General features: G+C 42.2%; 1 protein-coding gene across 3 annotated transcripts in view; it reads right to left on the reverse strand.

Annotated features, from left to right (window-relative positions):
- bltp3b (bridge-like lipid transfer protein family member 3B) overlaps nt 1–3,432 on the reverse strand; it is a 142,801-nt gene extending 139,369 nt beyond the window's left edge. For all 3 annotated transcript variants that reach the window (XM_068059075.1, XM_068059076.1, XM_068059077.1), the window contains exon 1: nt 3,253–3,432. In XM_068059075.1, coding sequence (XP_067915176.1) covers nt 3,253–3,296 — 44 coding nt within the window. In that variant the 5' untranslated portion in view covers nt 3,297–3,432. The remainder of the gene's footprint in view (nt 1–3,252) is intronic.
- Between the last annotated feature and the right edge of the window lie 8,559 nt (nt 3,433–11,991).

Genomic DNA, 11,991 nt, shown 5'->3' on the forward strand with positions numbered 1-11,991 from the left:
TCGCCGGGTACTCCAGTTTCCTCCCACCACCAAAAGACTTGCAGGTTGATAGGTAAATTGGCCATTATAAAAAAATTGCCCCTAGTATAGGTAGGTGGTAGGAGAATATAGGGACAGGTGGGGATGTGACAGGAATATGGGATTAGTGTAGGATTAGTATAAATGGGTGGGTGATGGTCGGCACAGACTCGGTGGGCCGAAGGGCCTGTTTCAGTGCTGTATCTCTAAATAAATAAATAAGGTGCCTTGGCAAGTTGCTTCAATGCATTTTGCAAATCGTACACACTGAAGCCACGTTGCGCCTTTAGTGGCGAGAATATTTAAGGCAATGAATGGTGTGCCGATCAAGCAAGCTTCTTTTCCCTAGATGGTCTCGAACTTAGAGTGTTGTTGGAGCTGCACTTATACAGACAAGTGGACAGTATTACATCACACTTCTGACTTGTAGGTGTTGGAAAGACTTAGCGGAGTCAGATGCTGAGTCACTCACCCACAGAATACTCAGCCTCTGATCTGTTCTGGTCTTCACAGTATTTATGTGGCTGATCCAGTTAAATTTCTGGAAAATGGTGACCCTCAGGATGTTGATAGCAGAGAATTCAATGACAGTAATGCCACTGAATGCCAAGAGAGGTGGTTACAATCTCTCTAGTTGGAGATGATCATTGTCTGGCACGAATGTTATTTGCCACTTAATACCCAAGCCTAGTGTCGAGATTTTGGTGCATGTAGACATGGACTGCTTTATTATCTGAGAAATGGTGAATGGAACTGAACACAGCAATCAGTGAACATTTCCACTTCTCACCTTATGAGACAAGTGGTCATTGAAGCAGCTGAAGATGGTTAGGACGCTGCCCTAAGGAACTCCTGCAGCGATGTCCTGGGGCTGAGATGACTGGCCTCCAGGAACCCATTTTCTTTTGTGCTTGGCATGACTCCAACCAGTGGACAGTTTTTCCCCCCAATCCCCACAGCTTCCAGCTTCACAAAGCCTCTTGGTACCACACCAAGTCAAATGCAATTACTCACCTCACCAATTCAGCTTTTTTGCCCACATTTGGACTAAGGCTGGTTTGAGGTCTAGAGCCAAGTGATCATGGCAGAAGCCTAACTGAGCATTGGTAAGCAGGTTATTGGTAAGTAAGTGGTGCTTGATAGAACTGTCAAAGACATCTTCCACTACTTTAATGATGATGGAGTGGTAATCGGCCAGATTTGATTTTTCCTGCTTTTGGTCAACAGCACATACCTGGGCAAACTTCCACTTTGTCAGATAGATGCCAGTGTTGTAGCTGTACTGGAATGGAGCTTGGCTAGAGGCACAGCTAGTTTTATTTTCATTCTTGGGATGGTGGGGGGGTGTCGCTGGCAGCCAAGTATTTATTGCCTATCCCTGTTTGCCCTTCAGAAGGTGGTGCTCAGCCAACGTCTTGAACCGCTGTCGTCCACGCGGTGAAGGTAGTCCCACAGTGATGATACTTCGCCTTAGTTTGGAACAACTGAGTGGCTTGCTAGGCCATTTCAGAGGACAGTTAAGAATCAACCACATTGGTGTGGATGGGAGTCACGTATATGGCACCGGGTAAAGGACATTAGTGAATCAGATGGATTTTTATGACAATCCAGTAGTTACACAGTCACCATGACCGATGTCAGCTTTTTATCCCAGATTTATTTAGTCAGAATGTTGTTCGGGCCCATAGCTTTTACTCTTTACTATTTAATCTCTATCATTGTACAAGTGTCTATTCCAATTTTTAATCAGAATGACTGCTTTGTAACTTTTAATGCAAGTGATGAAACTGCTATGAACTTTGAACGCATGAGACATTTTGTCCCACATGGTGGGTTGGGAGAAAGGAGTGCCCAGTAACAATTTCAGTTTTTCAAATGCAGCCCAAGTCACAGCATTTATAGCACATTAATAAGAAAGGAGGGCACACATCCTGAATTTATTTCACCCACAATACTCTTAACTGTATCACATAACAACGTGGCATTAAATGCTGGATTTCTGGTTTACATTTCCGACCAGTATTTTTAAAAAAGCAAACATGACGTCAAACGCCATGGCAGCGAGTGGAAATATTTACAAATTAAATATGTTTTTGTAAGGGAACAACCCTAACCAGATCTGTGACATCATTTGCACTGCAATAGTACAAACTGACGACAGTTATATATGCAAAATATGACAATCCAGTTTCAAATCAGAACCACCTACAAGTATGCGTTTCCCTGCACCACCTGGGTGATCAGTCCAAAAGATCAGCCTTTCAATACTTTTGTCCCAATTCATTTCAATACAGAACTCAACTGAAAGCATCAATTTTTACGCCCGATGCCAAATATCAGTTTGAGATTATTTATCTAACTGTCTTAACTTATATGGATACTGTGCACAATGACAAAGCCCGTCTCTTTTTTTTCCACTGGCACACGGAGTACATCCCGAGCTGGAAAATCTGAACCAAGCGGACAGTCTCCACCCCGTCTCGACGTGTCACGGGTGCAGCCCAAAACACTTGTTATTTGGACCACGAACTCATCAATTCAACCCGCAATACTCAAATCACCAAACTGCTAGAAATCTCTATTACCAACTAAAAATCCCTGCACCGATTTGGGTGGGTTAGAGGGAAAAGTTTTCCCTACTCCCATTTCGCTCTCGGTTATCATTTAAAGAGAATCCGAAGAAACGCGTTCAATTTTCCTCTTTGCTCTGACTTAAATATAACTTGGCTCATCTCCCGCTGTATTTCTCATTTAAACATGTTTTATGTTCCCCTTTTCTGCCGAGTCCGAGCCACAGACAATATCCATTCACTAGAAGCCTTTGTAGATGAATCAGTGTTAATGTCTGATGAGTGCGGGCTTGTAGTTCCTTCAATGCACAAAGGAAACCGCCGCCAAATAAAACTACAAGTAATAAAAACAGAAAAGCCTGGAAATACTCAGCAGGTCTGGCAGCAACTGTGGAGAGAGAAGCAGAGTTAACGTTTCAGCTCTGTCACCTTTGGATATTTCCAGCATTTTTTGTTTGAATTTCAAATTTCCAGCATCTGCAGTATTTTGCTTTTATAAAACTACAAGTACCCGGGCATCGTCTGGGGAGGCCTGGTGAGAGCTCCAAGGCAGGGGGAGAGAGGGCAGCCCACAGTTACTCCCCCAGCGACTGATCCAGGCCCGGTGACATCCTCCCGGTCAAAGCTATCGGCATTTAACTCCCACACAAACCGCGCCGCTCACCTGGACAAGTGCTTCAGAATCTGCTTCTTGATGAGTCCCGCCATCACTAACACCCCTGAGAAGAACTTAAAGAGCCGCTTTCATATCAGATATATCGGTGCGGCTGGCGGCACCAGACGATTTCTCCTTCATACACCTCCAATGCCTCACTCCATAGCGTCCATTACTGTTACCGAGCAATACCGGCACCAGAGTGAGGCTAGTGGGGCAAAGGGCAGCGCTGTCCAGAGTGAGGCTAGCGGGGCAAAGGGCTGCGCTGCCCAGAGTGAGGCTAGCGGGGCAAAGGGGGCCCCGGTGCCCAGAGTGAGGCTAGCGGGGCAAAGGGCCGCGGTGCCCAGAGTGAGGCTAGCGGGGCAAAGAGCCCCGCTGCCCAGAGTGAAAGTGACGGGGCAAAGCTTAAGCGCAACCCAAAGTGAAGTGACCTTAAATAGAAACAGCACTTTGTTTTTATTTCAGATTTCCAGCATCCGCAATATTTTGCTTTAACCAAAGTGATTTTGCTTTACTCTCTCAGCCTTTCCCCATCGCCCTGCAGTTTTTTCCCCATCGCGTACTTAGCTAATTCACTTGTGAAAGCCTCCTTTGAATATCCCTCCACCACACTCTCCAGTAGTACATTCCAGATCCTAACCACACTGCCTAAAAACGTTTCTCCTTATGTTTCTTTATTTGTCTCATTACCACTTCCTTTGGCCTTGTACCATGTCATTTAATCTCTCCTGCCCTCCACCCTATAAAAGTCCTTCCCTTTTGTTCTTCACCCCATCCTCCCCCCTTTCACTTGCTCAAAATCTATTACATTTCTAACTTTTCCCAGTTCTGATGAAAGGTCATAGACTTGAAATGTTACCTGTTTTTCTCTCCACAGGTGATCTGCTGAGTATTTCCACCTTTTTCTGTTTTTATTTAATTTCCAGCATATGCAGTATTTTGCTTTAATTTTCCCATGTCACCTTCGGTTCTTTTGCCAATCACCTTAAATGTGTCAAAAGCAAAATATTCCAGTTGTGACTAAACTTGTATGATTGCCTTTAAGAGTGATGTCTCTTTAAGATCTTAGTATGCTAATGAGCTAAGCACCAGGATGAAGTCATGTGACTATAAGCCTTAGTCACTCTGCAACTGCAACACCTAGAGGAAGGTTCTGTAAATAGTTTGATCTGTACTGCATATAATAATTTAACTGTTAATAACCTTGTCTGAGATCTTCAGCATAATTGGACTCCAGACATCTCATTTATGTTGCATCAGACAACATAAAGAACTCATTATATGGTGGCAGCAGTGGGATTTGAACCCATTGAAATGACTGGAAGGATGTGTGAGGCATACCAGAGCCACCAGCCACAACAATGCAAAAAACCTCTACACCCTCATGAGATTTGGTCAGTCCTTTGGTCCAAAATTGCTACTGATCAGACACATTGAGTGCTATATTCAGTCTATTCGGTGCACCTGAAGAAATGATTTCTGACAATGGGCCACAGTATACGGGAAAACCTTTCAGGGATATCTGTGCCAAATGGGGCGTAAACCATGTGACGTCCTCATCTCATTACCCTAGATCTAACGGTCTTGCCAAACGAATGGTTCGCACGGTCAAATCACTTATCCTGAAGAGTAGGACAACGTGCTGAGAAGGAACTAAGAGAAGTGTGCAATGCTCCAATTGTGCACAGTGGACTTGAAAGAAGACACTCCGATGATAAGGGTGTGACGGAACAGCAGGACAACAACCGACACATTGGCAACATGCCTGCAAACCCAAACCAGCTGTAAGGGGTGAGGGCTTGTCCCAGTACCTAAAAATGACTCGAGAGTCGGACGTCTTGTTCAAATGAGCAATCTTTATTACGGGCATGCAAGGAGAAGTCCTACTTTCACGAATGATCATAGGGGTTCTACTAGTACAATGTTTGAGCAGACAATTTATACAGTCACAGGAGGTTTACTTGACAAGCTGTTTCTTTAATTACATCATCTTCCCATCATACTCTCTTCCCTTGTCTCATCTTTTCTTGATCATATTATCATATGACTCCCTGTCCCTTGCCCCCTGACCTCGTCTACTCTTGATTAGATTATTCATATGATTCTCTGTGTCTCACAGACAAGCATTTCTCAAGTTTGAGCAGCTTTGGTTTCACGCCAAGTATCCCATGATTCCCATACACCGGTGTCCCCTACACAGCCAAGGGTGAAATCCACATCCCCAGGAGGTTATACCATAACCAGATGTGGGAGAGTTGTCAAACCACCAAAGCGATATAAGGACTCTTATGCTTCTATACTTGTAAATTTTATCATCTCGATCCCATATAACTAGTTCTGTTGTTTTCTAATTTTATGTGATTTTACTTTTAGCATACGAGACTTATCTTTGGAAAGAAAGGGGATGTTGTATGATTGCCTTTAAGAGTGATGTCCCTTTAAGATCTTCAAATGCTAATGAGCTAAGTATTAGGATGCAGTCATGTGACTACAAGCCTTAGCCTCTCTACAATGGTAACACCTATAGGAACGTTCTGTGAATAGTTTGCTCTGTACTGTATATAATAATTTAGCTCTTAATAAACCTGTTTGAGATCTTCAGCAGAATTGGACTCCACGCATCTCATTTATGTTGCATCAGACAACATAGAGAACTCATTACAAAACCAGTCATTCATAGAGGTTCATCATAAATTCCTTGCTTTTGTACTCTGTGCCTCTATTTATAAAGCCAAGGATCCTGTATGCTTTGTTAATTATTTTCTCAACCTGCCACCTTCAACAATTGGTGCACATATACCCAGTTCTGATGATAGGTCACAGACTTGAAACATTGGGCAGGATTTTCGGGCCCCGATGAGGTTGGGAAGGAGATAGACGGGGCCCAAAAATACCGATGCCAGCCAGTGTGCCAGTTTCCCCTCCTCATTCTCAGCTTCAGCCATTTTGGCCGAGGCAGGTTTGGGTCCAGCAGGTCTGCCTGCCCACAAGGCAGGCAATCAATTAGGCTCATTACGAACCTTGTTAAGGGTAGGTAATGGAGGCCGACTGAGATTTTCCAGTTTCCCAACGCAACAGGGGGCAGTTCAACTGCCTGGAAGTGGGCACCCAGTGGCACTCCAGGAAGGCCTACAGGCCCTGCCTGTCTGCCTGGGTGCAGCTGCAGCCGAAGGCAACCCTGTAGAGGGAATCCCCGCCCTTGCCACCCCCAGCACCCCTACAGTGGTGGCCTGGCTATTGTTTTTATTTTTAAATTAAATTTTTTTTAACATTGCTGAGAGGGCACCTTCATGTTGAAGAGCTCTCTCAGTTACTCACCGTTCATTGGTTGGCCCTCCAGCTTCAAGAGCCAGCCTGCTGTAGTTAATTGGACAGGGAACGTGCCTCAATATCCATTAAGGGGATGCCCCAGACAAAATTCCAATGTGTGACTGTTTCCCTCCGGGGTAGGTTTGGGACCCCTAGAAACAGTCCCAGCTCGTTTCCCACCCCCAAAGCAAAAATTCAGCCTATTAACTCTGTTTCTCTTGCCACAGCTGTTGACAGACCAGCTATTTCCAGCATTTTCTGTTTTTATTACCTTAAATGTGTCCTCTGGTTCTCAACCCTTGTGTCAATGGGAACAGTTTCTCTCTATCTAGATCCCTCTTGATTTTGAACACTTCTGTCAAATCTCCTCTAAACCTTCTCTAAAGAGAACAACCCCAGCTTATTCAATCGATCCACATAACTGAAGTCTCTCATCCCTGGAACCATTCTAGTAGATTTCCTCTGCACCCTCTCTAAGACCTTCACATTCTTCCTCAAGTACAGTGCCCAGAATTGAACACAATTTTCCAGTTGTAGCTGAGCCAGTTTTTTAGACGTTCATCATAAATTCCTTGCTTTTGTACTCGATGTCCCTATTTATAAAGCCCAGGATCCCATATGCTTTGTTAATAACTTTCTCAACCTGCAATGCCACCTTCAACGATTTGAGCACATATACCCCCAAGTCTCTCTGATTCTGCACCCCCTTTAGAATTGCACCCTTTAGTTTAAATTGCTTCTGCTTGTTATTCCTACCAAAATGTATCACCTGGCACTACTTTCATTTTCCAAGGATATCCAAGGAGACGGGAAAAGCTGGTACAAGAGCAAAGTACTGCGGATGCTCGAAATCTGAAATAAAAACAGAAAATGCTGAAAATGTGCAGCAAGTCTGGCAGCATCTGTGAAGAGAGAAACAGAGTTAACGTCAATGAAGGGTCGATGACACTTTGTCAGAATGGGAAAAGCTGGATTCAGATCGATTCAGAGTGAGGTGTCATTAATACTGGAATCAGATCCAGACCAGGAAGGGAAACAAGAGCAGTGGGTGTCTGTACAAATGATCAGACAAACAGGAGAAACCTGCCAGGATAGGATCACAAGAATACATGTAGAGAAAAACAGACAGACATTTCAGTGAGTCATCTTTTTTTGTTGCTCGAAATAGTTCTCCCCTCAAGTGCACCATTACTTCACTGGAAATATCATAATTAATAGCCTGAAAAATAGTTTCCATATGAGCTAATTTACAAACCAAAAGAAAGTTCTGAACTCACTTATAAATCCATTCAGAACCTACTGGTTCGCTTGTACTAAAGATCTCTAAAACTTAACTGAAAATACAGAAGAACAAGATGCAGACTCGGCAAATCTCAATGAAGAAAATAGTTTGATTATTTGGATTAAGGCTGAGGCATTCCCAGTGCCTAGCCCCTAGGGCACAACTCAAGAGTTTATGGAGCATTCAAAACCAAATTCTGCTGACAAAGAAATAAACAGAAAATCTGGAACAGATGGAAATCTGGAGTAATTGCAGGCCATTAAAAGTAACACAGACGAACAATTCATGCCAAGTTAGTGTTATTACATTTTAAATTTGTAACTTTTCAAAATGTATACAGTCAACAACCATCATCATGAAAATATTTTTTCTAATTGGACTATATGTGATCACTGTTAGGAAGCCACTTGTAAATCTTTATTGTTGCTTCATTGATTGTGAAGCACTTTGGGAAATCCTGAGTTCATGAAAGGTTCTATATTATTGCAAATTCTTCCTTATTTCTGCAACCATTGATGATATGCAACATAATTATGTCAACTTTTATCTCCATCTTGTCTAAGCTATGGAATATGCTTGTTATTACTGTATGTCACAGTTGTATGGTGAAATATTTTATGGCATATCATTGATGCTACTTTTATTTATTCATTCATGGGTTATGGGCATCGCTGCTCATCCCTAATTGTCCTTAACTGATTAGGCCATTTCAGAAGTCGCTCACAGTCAACTGCATTGCTATCGTAAATGTGACAAATAGGAAATTTCAATGAAATTTTCACTATTAAGGAAGTCTGTACATCATTGTATGGGAAAGTAGCAGTAACTTTCAGCATTTTTTTTTATTTGCTCATGGGAAGTGGACATCACTGACTAGGCCAGTATTTATTGCTCATCCCCAATTGCCCTCGAGAAGGTGGTGGTGAGCTGCCTTCCTGAACTGTTGCAATCCTTGGGATATAGGTACACCAACAGTGCTGTTAGGAAGGGAGTTCCAGGATTTTAACCTAGCAACAGTGAAGGAACGGCGATATAGTTCCAAGTCAGGAAGGTGTGTGGCTTGCAGGGGAACTTGCAGGTGATGGTGTTCCCATGCATCTGTTGCCCTTGTTTTACTAGGTGGTAGAGGTCGGGGGCTTGGAAGGTGCTATCGAAGGAGCCTTGGTGAGTTGCTGCAGTGCATCTTGTAGATGGTACACACTGCTGCTACTATGCTTCGGTGGTGAAGGGTGTGAATGTCGAAGATGGTGGATAGGGTGCCAATCAAGTGGGCTGCTTTGTGCTGGATGGTGATTCATTAACTTCCTCCTTGAGCTACAGAGCAGTACATGTAATAGTTGTCACACTCATGGGAAGTGCAGTGATGGAAATACAAAATATAAACCAAACAGCTATTGAAAAAAAAACAATTTAAAAAGACTGGTACACTTGCATTCAGCAGGATGGAGGACAAAGTTACATGACACATAACTTCTCCTGCACTGAATGTTTGCTAGAACTGAAACTCATTAAACGGCTCATTACACATGGAAGTGAGCTACACAAAGTGAGCTAAAACAGAGGCATTCGTAGACACTCAGTCTCCAACTACAATCACTACAATAAAGTGTGAGCATCCCTCATCTCAGCAAAATGGGCTGAGATCATAAGCCCCTCAGGAACCAAAAGCCTAAAGTCACATTTTATTCTACCACTTTATGAATTTACCTTTAAAGGTAACCTTTTTTTAGAGATCAAAGGGAGTCATCAGACATCAAGATCATCAGTCTGGGATTTTCAGTTACAGAGAGAACATTGAAAGCCATCTTCAATTCCAGCACAAGGCTGAGAGCGAGAGAGATCAATTCCAGCTCAGACATTTGAACCCTGCTGAGATGAGTTGGCCACCAACTGCAGCAAAGAAATAAGAGAGTGCCTTTTGAACAACTCCTCCACCTGTGAAAATTGAATAAGAAATACCAGCACTGTCTTCAAACTGAAATGTTGACTGCCAGAAGACTTCAGCAACCCAGCAAGGGCAAGGCAACCAGCAAACAGGCTTGCAACTTTAAAACTCACCTTCCAAGAGAATCCCACAGGTTTTTCCTGAAGACAGCAGACATTTACACCTTGAACTCTTAACACCTTTTACCCTTTACCTTCCACCTTTTATTGAGTGTGCATTCAAGAGTGAATGCATGCGTGTGTGTTGTTGCAAACATTTCAGGTGATTATTGTTCAATAAATATTTAATCTTCTGTTTTAAACTCATGAGAAAATCTTTCGCTGTCTGTTTATTTGACCAACAAAACACAGAGGCTGAAACACTATACAAAAACGCTATCTGTGGTCAGTTGAGAGGTGACCAGTGGAAACCAACCATGTCATTTCCCACCTGTGCATAACAATTGGGGGCTCAAAGCTGGGATTCTGGACAATCAGATTAAACAAGAGATTTGGAAATGAGAGGAAAATTGACCCCTAACACTGTGGAAAATTAAACAAACAGGTTTTCTTGTATTCTTCTTTTCCTCCCTACAGTACAAGAAACAAAAGACATGGCCACATTTAATGCTAAGGAGTTTGTAGAGCAGGGCGACGTATCCCATGACAAATTAGAGCAATTAAATATTGAAGATTTAAAACCCTAGCTGCCCAGCTAGGAGTCACTTTCAAGCAAAAGGCAAAGAAACCAGAAATAGCGAAGAACTTAGCTAACTATTTTAATCCTGCCCCTGAATCAAAAGAAGCAAGCATGGAATCTGAGTTGAAAAGGTAGCCCTAGTTAGACTTCACTTAGAAATGCAAAAAGTGGAATTGCAGTTTCAGAAGGAAAAAGAGGAAAGAGAGATGCAGTTGCAAATAAAAAGAGAGGAGATGCAGTTGACGAGAGAGGAGATGCAATATGTTACGACCGAGGTGGGAGGAGTGCATTGTTAATTCAGTTCAACTTCTCCTCAGGTCACAGCATATCATAAGTTTTCCCCAGAAACCGAAACAGCCAACTAGATATTCTATTTGTCCCCAGAATAAAGCACACCAAACAGATTTCTTTAATAAACAACAAAATAATCCATTTATTAAAAAACCAAGTCTTAACCAATAATGAAGTAAATATATATGCAAATCAAAATATTAAAGCCTCGTATTATTATCCTAGCCCTCATGCGCACACACATACATCCAAAAACCAGTTAACCGGGAAGAAAAAGGATTTTTGTTTACAGCTATTAGAGAGAAATAGAAGGAATAAAAAAAACTTTTACTGAAAAGATATGGACGTCCTTTTTTGGTGAATAGTTGTATGCCACTTGGAGTCTTTCCAGGCAAGGTTGATGAACAGTCTGTTTTGGGGTAGGCATTCAAGGAAATTCAATTGTAGAAGCTTCACATAGATCTTCCAACAGGGGTGCAACAACAGGTGTTAGTTCTCTGTTACTCATTCGATGCAAAAGTCCTTTTAAAGATGCAAGGTTTCTGCAAGCATTCAGGGTTTCTTCAAATAAATTCAGAAGGCAACTTCGTACAAGCTTTTGCTTTTCAACAACAAGGATTCTTCGAAGAGGGGTAATAGTTATCTGGTTTTTCTTCTGATCTCCAGGCAGGTCCATATCAAATTCCAATTGCCTGCTTTAGTCCAAACCCACTGCCTTTTTAACAGTTCAAAATGAAACCAGCTTTTCCAAGCAAGTCTCATGCTAAGTCTTAAATTCTCTCGTCACAATAATGGATAGCTCTTAGGTTAAAACCCGCTGTAGTTTCCTTGAAATTATCTGGTTTCCAGTATTTGTTTACTGGTCAAAACCAGGGACCTCTTGTTGACCTTGCTTTATTTTTAAAAGCATCCATAAAGTTCAGCTATCTCCAGATGTTTCAATGTCCATGATTTTTTTTTAGTTTTTCAACATATAGATTCTAAGTTTTAACAAAAAATATGGACTCTCCTAACAACTAGCAGAAGAAAAAAGAGAAAAGAGAGGCAGGGGCAAGAATGTTTGAGGTAGACAGGCTGCAAGTAGAAAGGCTGCCAGCATAAAGTGAGAATGCCACCAGCAATTCAAACAGTATCCCCAATTCAGAGCAAAACTTTTACATTATGAGACACTCAAGACTAGTAATAAAATTTAATGAGGAGGAGGTTGAGTCTTATTTTATCTCCTTTGAAAAAATAGCTACTC

This window comes from Heterodontus francisci, chromosome 27 (genome assembly GCF_036365525.1).
Source record: "Heterodontus francisci isolate sHetFra1 chromosome 27, sHetFra1.hap1, whole genome shotgun sequence".
Taxonomy (NCBI): Eukaryota; Metazoa; Chordata; class Chondrichthyes; order Heterodontiformes; family Heterodontidae; genus Heterodontus; species Heterodontus francisci.